Raw genomic sequence first — 25,671 nt, forward strand, 5'->3', positions numbered from 1 at the left:
GCCAACAACTGTGCTCGATATTCTTTAATAAACCCACAATAGAGTGGGAAGGGACACAGCGGCGCTTTGGGGAAGAGTCCCCAGCTGCTCGCCCTCAATCAAACTGTGCCACTCTGGAAAAGTATCAGAAGAGAAATGTGGCCCGATTGCCTTGTGTGTTCATTTCCTGCTCTGGCTACTCTCACTTCAGCCACTTCAGCCGTGCGACACAAGCTTTTCCGGGGAGGCCGACGGTGCCATCTGGTGGTTGAGATCGCTCTTCGCGGCCAGGAGAAGAAGAAAAACAACAGGAGAGGACACTTACCCATCAGAGTCAATGCTGTTATCATGAACCATGGCTTTCAGGGCCTCAGAGTTTGCTGAAAAGAGAGAGAGAGAGCGAGAGAATTACACACTTATACGGATGGAAGAAAAGAACGGAGAGAGGAGGAGGAGGAGGGGGGGGGGAGATAAAAGTAGTTCTGGGAATTAGCGAGGAGAACGCTCCAGTGACTTCAAAAGCAGAGCGCTTATTGAAGGCCGGCAACACCAGATTCACTCCGTAACCCAATTAAATGGCACATCACATGCACCTACTGAGCACAATCAGTGCACACGACAACCTCAGGAGAATGTGCCAGATAAGAACAAAGAAATGATTTGATCGAAGCGAAACAAACTCCAAAAGACGACTCTGGAAAGTGTAACTTCTGTACGAGGGTCAGGGATTTGGCCCGGGGGTTTGGATTTTGATTTTTTTTGGCTGCACATGAACAACAATCAACCAATTTCTGCTCCCCGGACAAAGTAGCATCGACACACAGAGACAACAGCCCCGGTGCATTCACTGACTTCCCCATGAGCACACTGCAGCAAGTGCACCACAGGAGGGTTTACATCCTCGGGAGCTGCGAGACTTTGTTTTTTTTGTCCAAAAAGTATTTTTAACTTGCAACTGCTCTGGTCATTCTATTTGTACAAGGCTACCCTGAGAGGCTGCGCCACTGAGTCGCAAAATGGAAGAGCAGGTTTTTGGTTTTGAGTCAGCAAAAGCCCTGAAAACATATTTCCTATCAGACCAAAGGAGACTAACACACCGTTTTATTTCACATGGCAGATTTTTGCACGTGTTTTTGTCCTTGCTTTTCTGTTGCAAATGCAGCTACAATAAACTTGAAAAGTGAAGGGAAATGTATCCTCCAGGTGGATTTTATTTTGAAGTTCATAGTGTATTGACGCTGGACATCCAATGAGAACGTAGGACTGTGCCAGCACTGTGAGGTCAGCTGTAGATGGCAGGCTTTGCTCAGCCATAAAGACTACCACTGTTCCCCACAGTGACTTCTCAGTTCTTGTGTTTATTTATCCACGAACTGCCGCTGGAAATGACTTCCTGTGTTCCAGATAATTATTTCCATGAAAAATACTTGGAAGTATACTTTGAGGATCCGGAAATGAAGCTTTCAGACATTTTCAGTCCTCCGATACGTAGTCGGAGTCCTGAGCCGCGTCACGTCTCTCCGGAGTGACATTGCGAGGATGAGTCACAGCGAGCGCTTCCCCGACTCAAAACATTGTTCCGCCGAAAGATGCGATGAGTCAGCGGCGACGCTTTGCCTCTTGAGGGTGGACAGAAAAATCAAACAGTGGACAATGGTGGCCAGACACCAACAAACAGGACAATGCTGCCTTCGTGTGTCAAACAGTATGTTAGTCATCTGGAGAAGATGTGAGGGGCGGTCCAGACGGCACTGTTGGAATCTGCTTCAGGGATCAGCACTCGCAGATAAACTGCATCTGGAAATTACAGTTTACTTTAACCCCTTATTCATCATCTATGATCAGTATATGTAATCAAGAATACATAATAATTAAGATACATCCTTTATTGTCATATTTATGTTATTACATTGTAGTAATAAGCAGATATTCTGCAGTGTTTGTCAACATCTATAATCTCTCCGATTTTATATTATTACAACTTCTTTATGTCATATTGTACACTTCTACGTCTTTCCCTCGGTAGAATCGATGCGGTTCATTCGCCCTGAGGGGAAATACAGTAATCTACTGTGTCAGGAGAGGCACGCGTGATCGTCCTATTCAAGCCCGACACAATCCTTTGATCCTCATCTTTCCTGCTGCCACTTACAAACTCAGCCGAACAGAAGGAGCGCAATTACTTGGTTGAAGCAGAGTGCTGCGACTTATTAATGAATTCAACTTCACGCTGCGGCTCAGGGAAGTGATTTCAATTTACAGGAATAAGCGGCGCTCGACTTCATCGAGGAGGCAGAAAAACAGACGAAACAAAGCGGGAACCTCGGGCACAGTGTTTAATCAACAGTCAGGTTTATAAAAAAGGGAAAAATAAATCGATTTTATGTGTTTCGTTTGTTGTTCAGTACTTTGGACACATACCTTCGTTTTTCATGATGTAGTGGATTATCTGCCCGACGGTGTCATTGTTTTCACTGAGGGTGTCATTCATTGCTGGAAGATAAACCGAAAAACACACACAGTTAGAAATACCTGAAGTACGTGTGTGTGTGTGTGTGTGTGTGTGTGTGTGTGTGTGTGTGTGATCAGTATTCAAAGTTATGTCCTCAAGCAACATGTTAAAAGCACGTCACAAATATTTAGGCAGTATATTTTCAGAGTGCAGGACACTAAAACAAACTGTAAAACTCTCCTCCGGCACGGCCTCAGGGCCCCTTTCTACATCAGAAATGCTGAACATGATACCCATAAATCATAAATCATAAATCACGATTACGACTTGATGGTGCTCCCGTAGGTCGAACGGTTTCACTGGAGCAGGATGCAATTGTTCATGTCGAATGAAAAGCCACACACACACAGACTAACGGAGCATTTTCTTTGATTGTTACTCGAGAGACAAGCTTGGCAAGAAGTAGATATCGTCTGATGTTGATGACATTGTCATATTGTAATGTATGCATGCTCAGCCCAGCCCTCGTGCGATCATCATATGCACATTTCCCTAGAAATGCAATCACTGAGCGATTTCCTTCCGACTGGCCTCATTGCAAACCCTCCCACTCAACACACACACACACACACACACACACACACACTCCTTTGAGGCACTTCTTAGAGCTTCCTGTTGACCGCTTCCAGAGTTTTTCCTCATGTTCTGATGAACATATTATCCTCTGGCAGCGATTCGTGGGCGTCTTCTAGTGCGCCACGAATGATATTTTCTTCTTTAAAAAAAAAAAAAAAAAGCTGCCTGACGTAAAGGGAGCTGCTCGCCAGCTGAAAGTCAAAAGCAGAAAGAGGAAACCTGATCAGTGTGCAACAAGAGACGACCGACGATCGGATCAACTGAATGCGAGAGAGAACACACAAGCGGCGTGTACTTTTCCCACTCTTTTGTTTCGATGTATGAGAGACAGAAAGGGTTGGGCCTGTCGCAGGAAGACGGACACAGAGGACAAACCCTGATGCACTGATTCACAAGAGAAACCAGCTTTACGCCTTCCTTTTCCTACTAATGACCGACTCCACTGAACAGATCCGGTCATCGGATTCGACGGAGGGGTTCCGGGCTTTGGCCAACATGGGGAAACAGTGGAGAAGTGATGTGCCAGGAGTTGTATGTTTAACAGTGACGCGAGTGCAGCAGACGCTCGCTGATCTTGGCAGCGTGGTGTAAACCCTTCACTCTTATATAACAGAGCAATCCAGTAACACCAGAGCTTCCACGTCTGCACACGACAGTTACGAGAAGGAAAGGGAAACCTCACCCCCCTCTGTGTGGCCATGCAACACACTGTACCAGCAAAACATGACCGGAGTTATCATTCGGAGCCAAGGGAAATCAAACTGTGTGGAGGATTTCTTAGTTCCACGTCACTCAACACACCCGAAGCTGAGTCACAACACGAGTGGTGCGACTGTCAAACATCTTCCTAGTTTCTATTGGCCTCCACTCCTTAGAAAGACGGAAGCAATCGAGGCTCATGGCTGGAATATGGAGCCGTATTTCACATTCTTAAACTTCAATGTATATAATACACACACGTCTGTGTGCGTTTCGTTGTTTGAGCTTCTTTGCCTTGTTGAAAACAGCCGGGCCGGCGGCACATGCTTTCAGTCCATGTTAGCGCATGTGCTATGCTACGTCGCCGCTATCGTGCACCCGCTACGTCACCGCTACGTTCTCTGAAGAGCCATTCGCGTCATACAAGTCTATTCTTATCACCGTCTGTCTGCACCGAAGTCATTAGCCTGAGGAATGTAGCAGAAGCCTGTGAGGACTGGAGGGCCGGTGGGAGAATCTCGTGATCGCTCGCCTTGAATTTCACCATCACATGACAGGAAAGTGAAAAACCTCACGCAGACCGATGACTCATTTCAAAAAGCACCTTGCATGTACTTTTCCCATCGACTGAAATGCAACAGAGTCCCAGTCTGACTGACTGCAGAGGGAATTTGGCCCAATAGTGAATATCAGCGTGTGTTCAATTTGATTGGAATTGTTCAGTTCATCAGCTGTTTTTGACGAATCTACAGTCGTCATTACGTTACTGCTAACGCGCACTGAGCGTCCTAGTGCTGCTGCTTCACACACACACGAGGAAGCCGCAGGAAAACACACTGTACGCATTTGTTGCCATCATTAGAGTGACCAGCGGGTCGATTTGAAATGTTGCTGGAGTAACGAAACAAGTCAGAGCGGCACACTTTTCAATGTACAGCTTCTTTCCCGTCGATCTGTCCTCACTTCCTTCCCTAACCGCCTCTCTAATCTCCTCTCTGTCTACTTGGATTCATGCGAGCCTGCTTGAGCAATATTCTTGGGTGTGTACTGAATATAGAGGATGATGGATGCCCTCAAACAATGACCACATAGACGTAATAAACTGCAGTAATCTGCAGTGTCACATTTTGTTAAGAGGTTTTCAAACTCTCCCTCTTTGATTCAGATTTCCTTACCTCCGCCCAGCTCGGGATCCTTTTCTTCCTCCTCACACTGCTCCTCCTCATTGGCCTCAGTGGTGCACCGATAGCCCTTCCTCTTCAACACGTGGCAGATCACCACCCCCAAAAGGCCCAAAAGGAAGAAAGCAGGCACCAGGGCGAAGGCGACGTAGTTTGTCCCCGCTTCATCTTTTCCATCGGCTGTAGTCGGACCCCCTAGAGGACGAAGAGGGACGAAGGGCAGCAAAGGAACGAGAGAGGAACAAAAGGTTTATTCTAAAGATTGTTGCGACAGGACACAAAAATGGATCGTCATTACGACGCCCTTCATGGCAACCTGATATCCACAGTGAGTGCGAGGCTACGTTTGGGGGCCGAGCAGCTGAGGGGATTTAAATCAGCTGAGACATGAGACAGAGATTTCCTGTTCCCTCCCAGGATCCCTCCGGTCTGCTGCCGTCTCTCTCTCAGCAGCTTTGACCAAACCAAAAACTAGAAATGCGCCACAACGCTGAGCTCAACAAACTTCATTAGTGGAGACGAACCATTGTTTTCCTCATCGATTAATCCCGCCGATTATTTACTTGATTGGCCAGTTTCTTCTAGAATATGTGACAAGTAGCTAAAACGGCAATCACATCTTCGCAGAGTCATTGGTGACATTTTAAATGATGGCCCTAATGTCTTGAATGGGATCAGGTCAAAAAGGTGGACAGTGATGGGTCAGCGATCGGCCAAAGCTCCCCTGGCTGCTGCTGTTGGCGGACCACGTGAGGTGGAAAGCACAACAGACAAGAGGGCCTTTGTCTGTTTTCCTGTTCCCATCAGTGTGTGTGAGAGAGAGAGAGAGACACACACACACACATAGAGAGTCAGACACACAGACTGATATGGGAGGTCACAGGAACAGAATCTCAACTCATATCGGCCTCAAATCACATGTGCATGCCGTTTGGAAACGCAGCACAGCATTGTGGGTACAGGCGCCTATCTACATACCCAACTATGTGCCTCCTGATGCATACAGAGGCATGTGTGCTTCCCCCCCCCCCCCCCCCATTGTCCCAGTTCCCCTGATGCATCAGACTGAACACACTGGTGAAGACCATTGTCTGCTGACAGACTGGTGTGCGCGTCCGTGTGCTTATAGACTCGTCGGCCGTCCTGGCACGCTCCCAGTAAGCACGGGCCAATGGGAGGATTGTATCAAAAGCACTGAAATAGAAAAAGATGGGTTGAATAAGAGTCCTCGAGGAGGATTTAGACTTGAGTCATAGAAATCTCTTAGGAACCACAGCTGGTGCCGTGCTGAAAGTCCTCAGAGGGAACAGCCAACAATAGAGACATCTGGAACACGTGCACATCGCAGGTGTGGATTCATATATCAAATTATGACGTTGAAAAGAAACTTTTGGGCCGTGTTGAGCTTCGATTGGATGGTTTCTGCCACCGCTTTGTGAGGGTATAAAGAGGGCTGGGTGCAAAGCCTCAATGCTTTGGGTAGAGACCAACACGAGAGCCGAAGGTTGAGTGCAAATCTAAGGCTTTCACAAAGGATTGTTTTCTTCATTGATTCAGCTGCACATTGTTTTTTGTGTTCAATTCATCAATGACAACAGCCCAAAACATACAACATATTCAATATACATTATGATACAAACCAAAGAAAAGCGGCAAACGTTCGCATTTGAGAAGCAGGAACAAGAAGGTTTGGTGTTTTGTCGCGATCATTTGTTTTTAAGGGTGCTCAATACATAATTCAAACCACATCTGAAACACATTTGCTGCCATATTAACGTTCTGAATTTCAAATTTAGCACCTTTAAATGATCAATCGATGATCAGAACGGCCTGATCTGTCCGTCACATGATCGATTCGTTGAACAGTTTTGGCACAAGCAAACTACTCGGGTATCACATCGACAACGGCACTGAAAAAAATGGATAGTCAGGCCTTGATGTCCGTTAAAAATCAACTCGGGAAGAAAAGCAACTGAGTTTACTCTGACTTTGAATGAAAATATGAGAAGTGACTCGGAGTATAGGAAAGAGGAATTCCTCCTTTTCTGACTCCGGAGGAGCAAACGTATCTCACCTACAGAATCCGTGCATAAGGATGATGACAACACAACACTGCCAAAGGGCTTCTGAGAAAAGAAGACGTCAGTGGTCCTCACTTGCTGAGGTCGGCACTTCATGACATCAAGATGCACATTGTTTCCTAAACCTAAATGATACTTCCTGTTGTATTTTTTAGGTTTCAGGTCATTTCCAATGCTGTGAGTCACTTCTTGGCACTGGCCCCGTGACAGATGCCAAACAGCTGCATGGTGCACAATTCTAAATTTGAAGAAGGAGATTAATTGCTGCGTCCCTTTGATGACACAAATAGCACCTTAATTACCAAGAACAAACTAAAGCGGAGGATCTTTTTATTCGGGCGACTTGAAGAATGGAGCTCCCCCAGACGGCTTTGAACTACTCAACTTCATGTCGAAGGACAGTAAATCTTTAAAAGCAATATAAAACGCAATGCTGCCAGTAGGCTTTGAAGATGTAAAATAACAGTTGTTTGTCACAGCGAGTGTTGGCTTGTATGTGGACATCATCACGATTGATTTTCAGATATTGTTTCAGTGGAAGGATTTTCACAGGCCTGAGGTCATAAAAGTGTCAAGAATTTTACTGAAAAACAAACAGTTTTGTGCAAACAAAAATGCTTTGTCTTATTTCTTATTTCTTATTGTATTTAAAACATACCCACGGACTCCAAACAGGCTGCGAAGAGTAAAACATCGGTGTTTGCATGCGAGACATTTATCCCGACAGGACAATAAATGAATTATTCATCTTTTATGTGTGATTGCGGCGGTCATATGTGAAGATGATCTGGCTGGACAAAACCTGTAAAGTACCAGAACTTGTAAGTATCATAAATGTGTGTTTCCAAAGGAAAAATCCCATTTTTGGTTTTGTTTTTACTGGGTGTCAACTGGTGCGATGCTAATTTACAGGTTGGCCCGCAATCCCTGCAGCACTCTGTATGTAAACGTCACAGATACTGAAACGAGTGACAAGTTGAGAGGCAATTGAAGTCATTTTAATTTGCCCTTTGAATGGTGTCATGGGATCCTCGAGTTAAATTTGACCTGATTAGTACCGAGAAATAACAGTTTTAAGGGAAGGAAAAGCACAATATAAGCTCAGGAGTTCCAAACATACACTAAAGTTGTGTTAGGGTGGGATCATAAACCTTTATAATGGGTCTGCTGGTAAACACAGAGTTTACATTGGCATGTTAACTCAGTTTGTCAGTTTATTTTGGATTAATGTGAAATGATCTCATTATAAATGCTCAATATGCTTCTGTTTTTCGCTGACTGCATGATGTCTTGATGTTCCGGGCTGTCACGCTGGAGTTATGTGTGCAGTATCGGTCTAAAACGTCACTTAAATATTTGTATTCTACCTTAATTAGTGGCCAACGTTCGTGTTGCCATAAATAATGCATCAATCGCAGAGAGCCCCGATATGATTTCATAACCTCAAAGGCATTTTAAAAATCAGAGCAAAGTTGTTTTCTGAGGAGAAAAGGAGTCACGGCCGTGCAAGCGGTGTTAAAGTTCCAACTTTGAGTTTCCACACAGAAGGGTTGAAGGCGCGCGTACTTACGCGTGTCTGCGGTTGAATTAGCCATCGACGGACCGGAGACACCGGGAGAGGCGGCCGGGGATGATGTTGTGAACGCCGTGGTCACCACTAACCGCGGTCAAACTGAGCCAGAGGAGGGACCGTTCCCACCAACGTCAACGCTTTTCCTGATTCACAGAGAGTGGATACGCCCTCATCTTAAAGCGACACTCCCCACATGTTACCTGATGACCCTCCAACACAGACAGGTACGCAGGCGAGGCAGCGTTTTCATTGGCTGTTGCTAAAAAAAGGCGGGTTTAGTACAGTTTTGAGTTCCTGCTACTTTTCTTTGAGTATTTGCATTTTATGCCACTTTGTACTTCTACTCACTAGAATTCACAAGCTATTAGAACGTTTTTTTTACAGCCCCACTTTTACCAGCTGTATCATTGAAGCAAAGTACTAATAAATGCAATAATCATTCATTATAATTCAATAATTATCATTGTTCTGAATAATTTGTACTTTTGGTACTTCCGAATATTTTGAAGCGAATACTTTGTACTTTTACTCAAATAAAAGAAGCAATACCACGGTGTAGAAATAGAAATAAAAGCTATATGCATTCATTTGCGTCAGTAAAAGATCTGTGTACTTCCTCTGCCACTTGGTTTTAAGTAATTAAAGGATTCATGAAAAAGCAAGACAGTGTTTCCAGACTCAAAGAATCCTCTGTGCCAGAACAACAACAACAAGTTGTACAGCAAAGTAGAGTTTTGACCATATAGCTTTAACCTCGTTGTTTTTAAACCAAACAAAGATTGTAACCAGAAATTAGCCTCCACCCATGTCAAGACAAAACCAAGACTGAAGCTGGAGCGCAGAAAATAAGTGTGTTTTTACTGAGATTTATCTAAACAACCATTCAACAAAGTGTTGTTATTAACATGACAATAGTATCGGCGTGATTCATCATTTCAGACACAACAAATGTGTAAAAAGAACTGTGTTGTAAATTTAACACAAGGAAAATGTACAAAACATGACAAGAAATGATCACAAGATGAAGAATGGAGCACAATCAACAGTGGAAATGATGCTGCAAAACAATCAGACACAAACGGTAAATACGTTACATTACATTGAAAAACCAAGAGAGAAAAAATATATTTAAGAATAAAAGATGTGACAGAACACAAAAAGGATTGAGATTGTTTCACTGTCCATCTCTTTGTATTCGTTATTTTTCAACCACTTTAAATGAATGTGAAATGTATTTCAGTCTGTAAATAATTACATGAAAACTCCACCAAGTCAGAGAGTTCGTATGCTTTTTTTTATGTGCACAAAGCAAAAAAGAAAAGTACAATATTCTGTGTGTTGGATCAGCGGAGGTCTCCGTCCGTCAACCTGCAGGTGGCAGCAGTGTACAAGGGCTGCAGGCACACCTGCCCTGTTAATGCTCATAGCGCCTTCCAGATGTTGAGAAATCAGAGCTTGTTCAGAAACATGGAGAAAAAAAACTAAATGTCCAAAGTCCAGACCTTTGTCAAGACACACTGGTCAAACACCATCAGAAATAAAGGAGGAGGGTTTTGTTTCATGGAGGAGTTGGATTTTTAGATTTTAAGATTTAAGATCACTTTTAAAGCACGGATATGTTGACCCCTTATGAGCCAGCTGGCATCCTTAGATCCTCAGGTGGGGCCCTTCTGGCTGTTCCAAAGTCGAGGCTGAAAATGAAAAAGGTGGCCTTGCCTTTGCCATCAGGACCCCTCGGCTTTGGAGCGACCGGAGGAGATAAGGCTCGCAGAATCAGTAATCTCTTTCAAATCACTTCTTAAAACCTATTTTTACAGCCTGGCTTTTATCTGACATTGTTGCTTTCCTGCTTTATTTTTATTTGTTGATTTTACTAAATTGTTTTACTGAATAATTTTTATTTTATTTATTTATTAGTTTATTTTTATCGTGTCTTTTATTCATTTTTGATCTCCTGTACTGTTTTATCCGGGTTTAACGCTTACCTTAGTTGTCACTGTTGAGCTTTCTGCTATTATTGCATTGCTTCTGCTGCTCTGTCTGTCAAAGCACTTTGTAAACTCTGTGTTTTAAAGGTGCTACATAAATAAAGTTATTATTATCATTATAAATATTACAATTACAATTCTTATTTGGGCACACAAAAACACACGCACACACACAATGCACTAACAGGAAGTAATTTATTGTAAAACTCTTATCCCCTTCACAGTAATCGAGCTTGGGAACACCCTGGACATCACGAGCAACTACTAATGTAATTTAAAGTCAAGTTCTTAATTAACTGCATGTTTTCCTTGTGACTGCGCCACACTAGTTCAGTCCTGCGTGGCAGTGTGTTCACGCATGTGACATTCATCTGAAGCAATGCTGCCCTCTATTGGACACATCCATGCTTACATTGGGATCTGCTGATCAGCGTCACTCACGTGCACATTTTATAATGTGCACATGAGTGATGCAAATGCACTGTTCAAGACTATGTTTGCCCAAAATACAAATAGACTTGAAGACAAATTGTTTATTTCCATCTCATTGATTTGTCGTTGAAATGTTCATCTGCAACAGTAAGCAGAATGTTAATAATATTAATATAAAACACACAGCGGTGCCATGTTATTAAAGAAGCAAACTTTTTTTGATCAAATCATTCAGATGCCAATTACATTTACACATGGATAAGGGTTTTACCAGAAATATGATGTACATTTAACATTGTATGCTGCTTGTAGCATGTAAAATAGCCACTGTAGCCGGCTTAACATGTTCAAAGACGTGCGTTTAAATGGGAAACATGTGTGCAGTAAACTCGTCTGACTGTGTGCAGCAAGACGTGAAGCACCTGCCAGTAGCTGGTGCCAAACACCAGACTATTGGCCAGATGGCGTTGTGCAGCTCAACCAATGAAATGGCGCATATCCACATTTATAACAGACCACTTCGATGGAAACACATTTTGAAGCAGCTGCAATGTGAATGTGTCTGTGAGATTCAAGCATCGTCAGGAAAGCAGCCAAGCATGATATAAAAACTTTTTTTTAATGTTTTGCCACTCCTTTTCATATTCATTTGATTCCATGTTCATAGACAAGCAGTCATGGGTTTAATGTTTTATTATACATTAATATTAACTCTGAGCTCGTACCAGACCTACTGGTAAAGGATGCTGCAGGTCTATGCAGCTGCACAAAAGCCAAGTGAGTGACTGCAGTTTCCAGCAAAACAAGCTCAGACCGGCCAAGTACACGCTAGTAAACAACAAATGGCAGAGAGCCCAAGAAAACCAGTGACTTCTGAAGAAAGTGGCACATTTAGACAGGTTCAACTAAATGATGCTGTATCTTGATAGATTAAACCACGCAGTACATGACAGAGCTAAAATTGTCTGCACCTTCACTGGGTGCAACATGAGAGATGCATATACATATCTGTGCATCAACAATTATAATCCAATAATACCATATATTATTTTGAAATGGCCGTTTTGCATGATGAGTATTTTACTGTTTGTATTTTAATATATTTGTATGCCAATACTTTTGTAGGCTTTTACTTCAATTAAGTTTTGAATGAGGGGCTTTTACTTGTATTTTAACATAGTATTGCCACTTTTACTACAATAAAAACAACAGAGTTTACTGCCACCTAGGAAAGATATATATATATATATATATAAATGTACTTTACACATGGTTTATTGTACTGTAATTATGACCAAATATTTACTGACAAATAATCTACCGCCGTAAGAGAAGATATAAGCTCATGCTGATATATTGATACTTTCCTTTGAGATATATTTTTACAATATTGTATTTTTTGTTGTTGTAGTACAACAAATACTACGTGCATTGTGGCACAGTAAATGTGCCCCTATTAAAGACTCGACTATAATTGTTGTGAAGTATATTAACATACTGGCATGTGCCCCACTGCACTGTTTACAGCTTCTCGCCAACCACACCGTCAGCCTCGTGCATTTGGAGAGGGCAAGCAGTGCAACTGACGTCACCATCTGAGAGCACGTTGGATTGTGCATGTTGAGGCTTTGCCGCAGCCGTAAGTGCAACGCAAACGCGCAGCAGAAATAGCACCCGTGTGGTTTTGTGCACGGGGAAAAACGAGATGAGGCAGATTTATTTTCGACTTGGCCATATCGCAGAATAATTGCAGAGCGTGACTGGTTTCAAATACAGTTGGCTTTCTGATTATTATTTTGAATTTGTACACCTACGATGTGAAAGTATCAATGAAACTTTCTGCTGGGGACATGACTTTAAGTGAATTATATGAGGAAGATGGGAATAGGAGAAAAAAAATAAAGAAAACAAAACTATACTAAAGATCTGACATGAAAAAACATCTCAACTCAAGATCCTCTTTTTCTCGAGCTTTCAACTGCATCTCACAGTCTAGTTGATGAGAGTTTAAAAAAACAACTATGGATCGATATAAAGGACAAAGTATTGATGTTGATAATAGTTTGAAAGAAATACAACACAACTTCAGGTCACTCCTCGTGAGCTTTTTCACCTTATCTTTGCTTAGTTCACTTAAACAAAAAACTACTAAGTGGAACTTGAGTTCAATTTCTTTTCTTTTTTCATCAAACGTCATGTTCAACAATTACATTTCATGATAACAGTAAAAAAAAAACACTATTATTATTTACAATGATGATGAACAGTAGAAACTATTTAAAATGAGTTCTCAGGGTTGATTTATAATCATCATACCTCAATTCATGACTGGTTATAGACAAAATAACACCACTGAAACGGCAACATCTGCTGAATGAGGACTACAGTAAAATACGTTTATTTACCAACTTTGTTAATTCCTAACACAAAATCTAATTGCGAAGGCATTACCCTTATTACGGTTCACCAAGTAGGCCACATCAAGTGTGGGAACGGTCTCCGCCCTCTCATGTATGTTTAGAAGGGACCTCAGGACCATACACACGGCCACGTGATTTCCACAAGCCTTGTGCCGCTAGCCCTGCCTCTCGGCCAATCAGAACGCGTCGGGGCGGGCTGGAGGCGGGGACATTTACTCCCGCTGTCCAATCACGGCGGTTGATTCTACTCGCTGGACCAAAGCACCGGCACGTGTGCCCCTGCGTGTAAACTAGTATTGGGTGGGCGAGCGAAAAGAATTCGAGAGCAAACGCAGATGATCGCCAAGCAAAGGCAGTCGTCGCTGCCGGGATTTGTACTTCGTTCGGTTGGACTTTCAAGAACCTCACGCTGGAATAGCAAGGCTGTTGTCGTTTTTAAAGCACATCTGGTAAGCTAGTCGTGTGTATCGCTGTAGCTTTGGAGCTAGCTGTCACTTTGGGCTGTTAGTGCCCAAACGGCAGAAACCCCTGTATTTTAAGCCATTAAGACTTATCACAATTCACAGGGAAACCACCAGCTTTGTGTTTGTGTGGTCCCATCTAACGGAGTTAGTGCTCTCGTTTAACCCTTTAGGCGCCGCTTCGTGTAGTATCAGGGCTGCTAAATGCTCCACTGTGAGAGGTTCATGTTGTGCAGTAATTCGTCATGCATGCCCATGGATGACATGAGACAAACGTTTTAGAGGAAAAACTGCTTTAAACGTGTAGTGATTAACCGGACATGAAAAACAGACCACCTGCACAGATTCAATCCTTCATATATCACACCCTACGTCGTGCCTGAGTGCACATAAAACATCCCAAAAGTTGACAGAAGCATGTGCCAGACAGGGTTGTAAACAGAATATTAAAAAAAGGAAAGACACATCACCTGAGACAGGACAAGTAAACAGCTTATAGTTTCCAACACTGTGATACTCTTAATATGAGAATGAATCGCCAGCAGTACCTAGTTTGGACTCTAATCTTCACTGGCCACAATAATTCTCTATTCCACTGTGAACTGAACCAAATACTTTGGTATCAGAGGGTGTGTGTGTGTGTGTGTGTGTGTGTGCCTCCTCGATGTTGTCAGACGACATTGAAACAATCAAGACCACCAAACGTCCCACAGGCTGCCAGGAAATAGCCCACTGGTGGCCCTTGAACATCCCAGGGGTGGTATTCTTCCTGTTGTGTTACAATTACAAATGATTCATCCCAGGTGTGGTGGTGACTGTTAATAAACTGTCCATTTAAGTTTCAAACACATGTTTACAGCTGTGCAGGGATTGCTCACCAAAGTTATGACAAATGTGGAGTTTTGCTGGAAGGCTATATTATTTCTTTAACTTGTCACAAAGCCAGATGTTTACACCAGATGTGTAGTTTAGGGACGTACAACTGTATCTTTGATATGTTTTTTGAATCCAAAACAATGAACAGTTGTCATCTATTACACAGAAAGTATCTCAATGAATGACAGAATGAGCTAATACAATATGAGGCTTAAAATATATTATTGTCTTGTTTATTTAAACAGCATAGACATGATATACTTTAAGTTAAACAAGAGTAAAGAAAATGCAATATATACATATTCTGTAATGTATAGTACATTTGTTTATAATAATGTAATTACTTCGTGTATTGTGACTTAGTCGTACTACTTTAAGAAGTCATGTGGCCATTTATTTTGTCTGCCCCACACATGTGAAGCGCGTGCCTCTCCGTATCATAAATGTGCCTTATGTACAGTGTCCAATCGCTGAGCGTGAATCAGCTCGTCTCGTTGCATATGCAGGAGACAGCGCGAGGCGGACCCTGTCGCAGGCAGCGTGGCCGCTGCAGCGTGCTGCTCTCGCATTGGTCCAGCGAGCCGACCAATCGGCGGCTGGCAGGGCTCGCGGAAAGCGCCGCTGCGGACACGTGCCATGTGCACACAGAGAAAAGCAAAGCGGACAGAGAGCTATGGGACAATGCAGTGAATAATTATGACACTGATGCCCGGGAAGAAATTAAACTATACTATTTATCTCTTAAGGTGGTTGATTAGTATCGACATGTGATGATGGTGGAGCGGAAAAGGGGGCGGGTTCTCTCAGACAACCGGAGAAGTTCGCACATGTTCAAACACGGAGCTTCGCCACGCCTTCCTGCAGCCTCCATCTGTACAATGCAGCAGGGTGTTAATGCCCTTGTATTAATAATGGGAAATATATTTGTAAGAACTTTTCTGTAGATATGCATTTACAGTACAATATACAAGGGGCTTATTATCAAATTCAGTAACATTGACTGCAACTTGTGTTTGTTTTCATTGTCAATTAACAATTAATAAATCAATTGTTTGGTCCATAGTGAAACCAGCCATCATTTTCCACAGACATAGATAGATAGATAGCTTGTTATAACCCCCAAATATTCCAATTACAATGGCTGAAGACCAAGAAACTAACGAAACGTATTATCACATTTGGTGCAGACTATTTTACTGTCAATCTGCTCAGTGATTGATTGACCAATCGTTAACAGTTTCACAGTATAAAACCAGCATGCATTTTCCATTTATTATATCATATATCAGAGAGATCGCAATCTTCAGCGAGTGAGGGTGATGCTGCCTATTCTTTCCCACACTAAAATAGACACAATCTTGCATAAACGGCGGTCTTACTGAGTGCATTTCCTGTAAATAATCAGAGTATAGTGCATTGTTACCTCACCGTCATATGTTCAAACCCGACCGAGCTATTTCAGGCGTGGCAGTGGGGAATCTGCATGGTCGCCTCTCGTCTGCATGGGTTTCCTCCCGCACCCCAAACACATGTTAGCTGATCTGGAAGCACTACATTTCCGGTCGGAATTTGTGCATTGACGTGTATGAAATTAAAAAAGGATTGACCAATGAGGGCTGGCCTCCATCTTCTTCCGTTTGCATCTGCAGGTCTTAAAGGAAATTAGGGATTGACGAGCAATCCCTAATTTGTAACAACCCTCTGATGGAGAGCTTTGTCAAGTCCTCCTGGCGTTCCATTTGTTTTGACTGCCCCATGGGTAAAAGTGGACTGAGACAAAGGCGACTAACAATGTCATTTTCGGCATTAGTGCATGTTCACTTGCTCTATATTAAGATGCATGCATACGCACTTGCTGCATGCCAATAGGAGCAGGAGATTATTGTCATTCCGTGCTCAAAATGGGATGATAATTTAATCTGGGTAAAAGGCTAACAGCTGGGCGCTGCTAAAACAACCACAAACATGACTGACAAACATTCAGTCTGCACCACAAGGCCGGTAAGGCATTACATGGCCATGTTTGAAGCTTCCTCAGGAGGCCAACACAATAAACCGATGATAAGAGTTCCTTTTTTTGTCTTTCCACAGCTGTGTAGTCCTTGGGAGATACTTACAAGACGAATGTAAGCCAATATTGTTCCTTCTCTTTCTGTCGTTGCAGGTGGCCTTCAGCACCTAGAGCATCACACCTCTGAAGAGGCGAGAAGACCAGATACAGAGTGTTACAGATACAGAGAGAGCTCACTAAGAGCTGTTTTTCTCACTCTCCCTCACAATCTCTCGTCCCATCTGTTGGAGCACTTGTGCCAAGGCTCTTTCATAAGCAGGAAATCATCTCTCGTCTTTGAGCGAGACCTTTTCGCACTTTTATTGCGTTCTTTTTGGAAAGGCAGCCGTTGCTTTTTGTTGACTAAAAATCCGCACCTTCGAAAACCCTCAAAGACAGCCCAAAACTTTTAGATTTGTTTTGCTGAAAAAGCAAAGAATTTCTCTCCTTAGTTCTTTAACTACCAGCCAATAACCATGATTCACCTGTATATACATAGTAGTCCCACTTAAATTAAAGTTTTTCCTTTTAGTAAAGCTGTTCCAGCCTCATCCTACTCTAGTATGAGTTATGACGACTCTACATCAATGCCCAGCAGCGCTCGGGGGCGAGTGGCAAGGGCCGATGAGAAAGACAGAGACCAGGAAGCAGAGTCAAACTCTCTGAAAACCAGCAGCGGTCAGCCCGGCGCCAACGGTGCCCCTCACGAGCAGGAAAGTGGGAACGGAGGCGGCTCCGTCGGCGGCTCATCTCCCAGCGTGGGGTCCAGAGGCCGAAGGGGGCCCAACTCCGAGGACATGGACGGGCTCTCCAGCGGGAACGACTCTGGGGAGAGGGAAAGCGAAGGCGGGATGGAGAGAGACGGCGGGTCACACGGGCGCCAGTCCGTGCGCAGCTCCCACAGCTCGTCAAACGGCAAGGACTCCGGCATGATGCTGGAAACCACAGAGAGCAACAAGAGGTAAGAGAAGAAGAAGCTAAGAGACTGTAAAAAGGCCGTCGCACGCTATCCTGTGCTATGCTAACAGTGCATCCGAGTGTAAAATGGCCATTCGCCGCTCCAACTGTCCCTTCTTTCCCCAGCTCCAACTCCCAGAGTCTCTCGCCTCCCAGCAGCCCCCTGGCCTACAGCCTGCTGTCGACCAGCTCGGAGCACGACCCCCCCTCCACCTCTGGCTGCAGCAGCAACCAGTCGGCGAGGGTCCAGACCCAGAAAGACCTGATGAAGGCCATCAAGGAGCTGAAGCTCCGCCTGCCAAGCGAGCGCAAGGCCAAGGGCCACACCAGCACTCTGAACGCACTCAAATACGCACTTCAGTGCGTCAAACAAGTCCGAGGTGAGAGAGGCTTTTTCTTTGTATCTTCCTAAAAGTGGCGCAATATGTAATTGTCTCTTTACCGATACACACTCCCTGACTGATTTATGTTTCCCGTTTCCAGCCAACAAGGAGTACTATCATCAGTGGAGCGTGGAGGAGTGTCATGACTACAGCCTGGACTTGTCTGCCTTCACAATTGAGGAGCTTGACAACATCACTTCAGAATACACCCTCAAAAACACTGTAGGTTTATACAGTTATGTAGTCAATAATAACTGCATTCGCCTTGCTTATGAAAACCATGTGGATCAAGCTCTTCTATGGTACACTTAATCCAAACCATCATCCGCATCGTTTGCTTTTCTTTCTACTTTCAGGACACTTTCTCCATGGGCGTGTCATTCTTGTCGGGAAAGGTCGTGTACGTATCGCCCCAAGGCTCGTCCCTGCTGCGCTGTAAGCCGGAGCGTCTCCAAGGGACCATGTTTTCGGAGCTTTTGGCCCCGCAGGACGTCAGCACTTTCTACAGCGGCACGGCGCCCTGCCGCCTGCCAAACTGGGCCTCCTGCATGGGGTCTGGTGAGTTGAGGCGACGTGAAATTGGGAAAGGGTTAGAAAAAGAGGGAGAGATGGTGTTTCATAGGCGGTGAAATATCGAGAGCAATGCGATTTCTGACTCTTCGGCCGACCCTCCTTCCTCTCAGCTTCTCCGCCAGTCGACTGCACTCAGGAGAAATCCATGTTCTGTCGCATCAGCGCCGACCGGGCGCAGGGCGGCGAGATGCGCTACTACCCCTTTCGCCTCACGCCCTACCAGCTCACCATCAGAGACTCTGCCGCCGCCGAGCCACAGCCCTGCTGCTTGCTCATCGCAGAGAGGGTCCACTCTGGATACGAAGGTATTTGTCATTTTACGACTGATCTGCATCCATGTGAGCGAAGGGACACACGACTGGTTTGCTTTGGAATCCCGCGTTCCTCTGAACATGAATTACATCGCAGGCGTCCTAATGATCGGACAGATTTAAGAACGGCAAATAAAACCTCTTATCACACGCACAGTCTGAACCCGTTGGTCAGTCTGTCCTCAAAACATGCTTTTCATCCGTTGTGTGTGTGTGTCCTCTGTGGCCCTCAGCTCCTCGTATCCCTGCAGACAAGAGGATCTTCACCACCAGTCACACTCCCAGCTGCCTCTTCCAGGAAGTTGACGAGAGGTCAGTTCTTTTCCCTCTCTATGGCCTTTAACCGTTTGCTGCTTTAGGACAGTAAAAAAAACAAACATGCTATTCCATGTCACACATATATATGTAAATATACATTGTGTTTGCAGGGCAGTGCCGTTGTTGGGCTACCTGCCTCAGGACTTGGTGGGAACCCCTGCCCTCCTCATCATCCACCCTGAAGACAGGCCCATAATGGTGGCTATACATGAGAAGAGTGAGTATATCTAGCACTGGCAAATGGGCTTTTACTCTTGATTTATTTCCCCTTATTTGTTGTGTGTTATATTTTCTCATACGTGTCTGCACTGTTGTCTCTCTTCAGTCTTTCAGTTTGCCGGGCAGCCGTTCGACCACACACCCTTGAGGATGTGCGCCCGCAATGGGGAATATCTGACCATCGACACCAGCTGGTCTTCCTTTGTCAATCCCTGGAGCCGGAAGGTGGCATTCATCGTCGGGCGCCACAAAGTCAGAACGTAAGATTACTTATCTGCTCACAGGAGAGCAAATGTAGCGCACATTCTTTCTCCCGTGCTGAGTGGTGCTCTAATGCTACCCCCCCCCCCCCCGTCTCCAGGAGCCCTCTGAATGAAGACGTGTTCACGACAGCGCAGTGCTGCGAGACTCGGGCCACCACGCCCGACGTCGTCCAGCTGAGCGAGAAGATCCACCGGCTCCTGGTGCAGCCGGTGCACAGCGGCAGCTCCCAGGGCTACAGCTCGCTCGGGTCCAGCGGCTCGCGACGCTCTCGCCGGTCACACCAGCAGCACTTCGGCGCCTCGTCCAGCGACAGCAACGGCCCCGCCGTGGACAAAGTTGCTGTTGCGGTCGCTCTACACAAACCTGTGAGTCTGAGCAACCAGTGCTTTTAAGTCTACTGTTTAGCCTCAGCCTGTGAGATCCACCTCAATACAACAGATCAGGATATTGTTATTCACTGCCATGCCATATCTTTTCCAGATGACTTTCCAGCAGATCTGTAAAGATGTCCACATGGTCAAGACTAGTGGACAGCAGGTTTTCATCGAGTCCCGTAACCGCCCCCTGCCCAGGAAAAACACAAGCACAGGTAAAATGAAAGGACAGTTAAATAATACAGTGTAAAAGAAGTAAAATTCATCTCTGGTAAGAAAGAGTTGTTTTCTTAACTAGTAATCTCGAAAAGACTTCGCTGAGCGGGATGAGAACCGGGCATCTAAAATAGTTAGTTAACTTCCTGTTCCTGTCTTTCCTTCATCCAGGCACAACAAGCATCAAAGCAATCAACAGCGACCCAATCAGAAGTTTGATCGCAGAGATGACAAAACCAACCAAAGCGTTGGTCCCGGCTCCGCTGATACCGAAGGAGCCGCCTACCGGCTACTCCTACCAGCAGATCAACTGTCTGGACAGCATCATAAGGTGTGTGTTGCACGCAAGCCGAAAGCTTATTCCGCCTCAACATTTTGGGGGTTATTCCGTCTCTAATCCATCAATTGGCTGACTCTACGCAGGTACTTGGACAGCTGTAACATTCCGAACACTGTCAAAAGGAAGTGTGGCTCCTACACCGCCTCCTCCACGTCTGACGAGGACAAACAGCAGGAGGCCGGCAACAACACCGGTACGTTTTGATCATGAACGTCAGCTGGTTTGGTTCTTTTTTGGAGGGAATTCATTTGGTGTCTCTCGGAAGTTACCAGCAAAAATACTGACCGAAAAATCGTATTCTTGTTGTTGAATATGGATCTTTCTTATTTTTTCTTCCTTCCTTGCTTGTTTTGCAAATAAACTGACCAAAAAGTGTTTTTATTACTTAAGAATTATTTAGCAGAACCCTGTAGCCGCATGTTAAAGCTGCAGGTCATCTGATTTATGCCTTTTTTTTAATTTCTCATCTTGGTTCATCCCGGAAATCTTCTCTTCCGGATTTCTGCGTGTCGCCTCATTTGCAGTTTTCTTTTTTCGCTTTACCCCAAAATGTTCTCCAGTGTCCGCCGTCTTCTTTTTGTCCTTTCTAACTGTAACTTGTGTGTTAAACACATCAGCCATCATAAGCTGGTCCTAATAGACCAAGAGAGGCTGGAGCAACAAAATCCATGATTGTGTTGAATTTAGCTCGAGTGCCTTTTCTGTGATTAACTTTTCATTTGTCAGAAGAAGAACGTGCCATTTCTTCTTTCAACATTCACACTGTCTCACTTCGCTGCTTCAACAGACCTCCATGCTTTCTCCTTTACCACAGACATCATCATGGAGGAGGCTCCTACAACGACACCAACGCCTCCCACAGCAACACCTCCCGCTCACGCGGCAGTCACCTTCCCTTCTCTGCTTTCCCCTCCCCCCCAAGCCGCTCAGCCAAAGAGGGACAGTCTGAGAAGTGGAAGTGTGGGAGGAGGAGGAGGAGGAGGCTGCATGGATCTCACAAAGGAGGTGCTATCCGCCCACACCCAGCAGGAGGAGCAGACGTTCCTTGACCACTTTAAGGACCTCAGCAAGCTGCGTGTTTTCGATCAGGCGACATCTTCGGCTCTGCACCGTCAGACCCCAGCCGCCAACCCCCTGTCACGAGGTAGGCCACACGCACCCACTGTCATTACAATGTGTGTGTATATATACACACATACACACACACGTTACGTATTGATACGTGTTACCAGTCGATTGTTCAAATAGCAGACATTCAGTGTCTCCTTCTCTTTCCCCAGGAGTGCGTTGTTCTCGGGATTACCCCGCCACAGGAAGCAGCACCAGTCAAAGACGTGGTCGTGGCGGTAAAAGACTCAAGCACCAGGAGTCGTCGGACCAGCACAGCTCTCTGGGGCTCGACCCCAGGACCAGCACAGCTCCCATGCCCCTCAACATCCCCATCGGACCCCCGACAAACTCGTCCTCCTGGCTGTCTGTAGTCTCTCAGGCCGGCATTCCCGCCGCCCCTTTTGCTCCTGGGATGCTTCCAATCTACCCCGTTTACCCACCGCTCGCCCAGCCCTTATCCGTCCCAGGTCCGTCGCGTTTCCCCCCCACCCAGATGGTACCTCCCATGATGGCCCTCGTTCTCCCCAACTACATGTTCCCCCAGATGGCAGCGCCCATCTCTCAGCCAGGCCCCGTCCCCTTCTTCAATCCTAACTTCACGTACCCCGCCGCCACCCAAGGCGTTGTCCCCGCTATCGTTTCAAACGTCTTACCGATTCCGGCCACCTGCGCCCCGTCTCGTAGCAGCACCCCACAGTCCTACAGCCAGACGCCTGCTGACCACGAGGGCGCCGCGTCCCCCCTCTTCCAGTCCAGATGCTCCTCACCTCTCAACCTTTTGCAGCTGGAGGAAGCACCAAGCAACCGCGTAGAGGTCACCACGGCCCTGGTAGCAACACAGCAAGCCACGCCTTCTGTGCAGGGCTCAGCCAATCAGAGGATCTCTGAGACCTCCAAGGAGAACGAGAACGTAAGTACACAGACGCTCAGGATAGACTCTTAAGCTTTGAAAACCACGAATATGGCATTTCAAATGTATCTTAAAAACGTGTTTCCCCCCCCCCCCCCCCGTTAGGGTGAAGCTAATGAGTCCAACAACGATGCCATGTCCACCTCCAGCGGCCTGCTGGATATGTTGCTACAGGAAGACGCCCGCTCAGGCACCGGCTCAGCCGCCTCTGGTTCGTCAGCCACGAGGTCCTCTGGTTCAGGCTCCGGCTCAAATGGCTGCAGCTCCTCGGGCACCAGCGGCATGAGTAAGTAGTGACTTACTGACACTCTAAGAGTCCCACTGGCTGAGTCCAGATAATTGACGTCAGAAAGCAATTTTCTGGGAAAGATGTCTTTGAAATACATCTATACATTTCAAAAACGTCTCCTTCATAATGAAACATAATGCCGTAATTACTCTTATGTTACTTTCCCCTGTTGTCTTCCTGAAATATATTCTCAACTTTCACTTCCTTGTCCATTCAGGCAGCAGCCAGGGCAGCCACACCAGCAAGTACTTCGGCAGCATCGACTCGTCGGAGAACGATCGTTCCCGCAAACAGCCAGCAGGGGGCAGCAGTAGCGCCGGAGGAGATGGCGCTGAGGAGCAGTTCATCAAGTGTGTCCTGCAGGACCCCATCTGGCTGCTGATGGCCAACACCGACGACAAGGTTATGATGACCTACCAGCTGCCCGTCAGGTACGACAAGAATGTGACCGCACAACACTGCAGCCTGTTCAGTTCCACACTTGCTGGAACGTTATAGACTCAATGTCAGACTTTTCAGTGACCCTTTCCCCCCCCCCCCCGTGCCGCACAACAGAGACATGGAGACTGTGCTGCGAGAGGACCGCGAGGCCTTGAGGAGCATGCAGAAACAGCAGCCACGCTTCACAGAGGACCAGAAGAGGGAGCTGAGCCAGGTGCACCCCTGGATCCGCACGGGACGCCTGCCCCGAGCCATCAACATCTCTGTAAGTACACTCGCCCCCGAGCTTTGAACGGTTCGGAGCATGGCTTATTATCAAGTAACGACACATAGAGGGGAAAGGAAATGATGCGTTTTTGTTTTTGGTTTCGTTCAGGGCTGTACGGGCTGCAAGTCTCCGCCTCCCGCCGCGCCGTCGGATGTGGAGATCCACGAGATGGAGCCGTGCAGTGCGCCGAAAGCTCAGGAGGAGGGCGCCAGAGAGGGCAAGACAACTCTGCCAGAGACAGCCATGGATGAAGCTCACCCAGAGGACGGAGAAGAAGAGAAATGAACACAAGACATGACCGCAGCAAGCTGTGAAAGAAAAGTCAGACACGCCTCACTAAGCAGATGGCCAAAGATAAAGAACACTATCACGGACGTTTCTACGCCGATAGGCAGAAGATGTTCACCTTCCAGCACTTCCTGTGCCCAAAACTATTTTTTCACAAGGTGTAACATGGTTAAAGTGGGATTTGCCGGGAGCAAAAAGATGCATATTGATCGAGGCAACTTCCATTTGTTGTTGGACAGGTCAGCCAGGACACTTGGCCCGGTTCACTCTTCACGAAGTCCGACTTTGACGACCGCACGGCAGGCGTGTTGTACGACTGCACACCGAATGCCTTGGAAGCACTTCACTTTCCTTGTTCTTGTAGTTCTCGGCATATTTGCTGAAGTTGTAAGATAATCAGAGAGGACTACCGTGAATGTAAAGATGGATGTGCTTCACCACAGTGTCCTCCCTCACGTCTTCCCTCCTGTTTAGGGTTGAGCTCGTGAGGAAAAGAAGGCGACTCTTCTTCTTGTTGAATGTTTCCAAGGTTGTGTGGGATCCTGCTCCCAGTCACATCCTGTATTTTTTTTCCTCTTATGTAAAAAATAATAATTAAAGAAGAAGCAACTGTCACCTTATAGACAAAATGTACAGTGGAAACCAGGTTATTTTGTAAACAATGTGTATATTTTTATACTGTCACCCCCCTCAAATAGAGAGGATATATGCCCATAAGAGGTTCGACTGGAAAATCGAAATAGTGTCCGCACGGAAAGAAGAAGAAATAAAAACATGCACTTCAGTCTTTGAATCGGGAGAATAAAGTTTCTCGGGACCCAGCAATCTAGTTGCTTTGCTTGAGAGATGTACAGTTAATCGTGGGGCAACGTGGCAATCGCCAGGAGACTAAATGTGGACTTGAAAGGTTTCTTCCTTTTCATTAGTTTGTCTCCCCCACAGTGTTTCCCAAACTGCCAGCACCCGAAGGAAGCTCCGGTGTTGCCAGTGCTTGCTCACGGTGGCGAGTGGATTTGAAAGAGGAGGAAGTAACTCTCTAAGAAGAGTGTTTGTTTACCATCTTCCTTCCCCTCTGTCCCTTTCGCTCGCTCTCTTCCTGTCTGTGGCACTGTTCTGGTCATGTGATATCCTTTGCTTTATGCCGTCAGTGGTGTCAGTTTCTAAATATTTTTGTGAAATTCTTTGTACAATAAAATGACGAAATAAATCATTTAAATGTGAATTCAGATTTCCTTTTTTTCCCACCCTCTGCAGTTTAGTTTTATGATTACATCTCTCGACAGTCTATTTTGTTCAGTGGTTGTTTTGCATTTTTGCAGTTGGCCTGGATACTCAGAAGTGTCCGGAATGAACTGGAAGCAGCGAGCCGATCGGGGCAGCTGCTCTCCTCACCGAGCCACAGCCTCCTTCTATTCAGCTGTGGTTTCCACCCGGAGTGGTCACCACAGCTTAAAAAAGACACCGGCAGGCCCTCGGCCAGACAAACACAAAGCTGACTTCAATGCACACCATCATTACAACAATGACGACATTGATCGTAATGCATGTGGGTCATTTTGGGAGCGGGCTGACGTTGATGAAG

General features: G+C 45.6%; 2 protein-coding genes across 2 annotated transcripts in view; one reads left to right on the plus strand and one right to left on the minus strand.

Moving 5' to 3' along the window:
• The window catches only part of rell1 (RELT like 1), a 14,526-nt gene extending 5,802 nt beyond the window's left edge, over positions 1-8,724 (minus strand). The window contains exons 1-4 of the mRNA XM_079295942.1: positions 8,599-8,724; positions 4,942-5,142; positions 2,401-2,472; positions 305-359 (exon numbers count right to left, since the gene is read on the minus strand). Coding sequence (XP_079152068.1) covers positions 305-359; positions 2,401-2,472; positions 4,942-5,142; positions 8,599-8,623 — 353 coding nt within the window. The 5' untranslated portion in view covers positions 8,624-8,724. The remainder of the gene's footprint in view (positions 1-304; positions 360-2,400; positions 2,473-4,941; positions 5,143-8,598) is intronic.
• A 5,054-nt stretch (positions 8,725-13,778) lies between these two features.
• On the plus strand, positions 13,779-25,300 carry per1b (period circadian clock 1b). The gene is made up of 19 exons (XM_079295472.1): positions 13,779-13,890; positions 16,943-17,789; positions 17,912-18,165; positions 18,269-18,390; positions 18,525-18,726; positions 18,852-19,046; positions 19,286-19,364; positions 19,481-19,587; positions 19,696-19,849; positions 19,951-20,218; positions 20,334-20,442; positions 20,615-20,774; positions 20,867-20,976; positions 21,598-21,927; positions 22,064-22,803; positions 22,909-23,089; positions 23,310-23,523; positions 23,648-23,798; positions 23,910-25,300. Exons 2-19 carry the CDS (start codon positions 17,392-17,394, stop codon positions 24,084-24,086), a joined length of 3,951 nt encoding a protein of 1,316 aa, XP_079151598.1. The 5' UTR covers positions 13,779-13,890; positions 16,943-17,391; the 3' UTR covers positions 24,087-25,300.
• Positions 25,301-25,671: the final 371 nt, after the last annotated feature.

This window comes from Melanostigma gelatinosum (genome assembly GCF_949748355.1).
Source record: "Melanostigma gelatinosum genome assembly, chromosome: 23".
In the NCBI taxonomy this organism is placed as follows: domain Eukaryota; kingdom Metazoa; phylum Chordata; class Actinopteri; order Perciformes; family Zoarcidae; genus Melanostigma; species Melanostigma gelatinosum.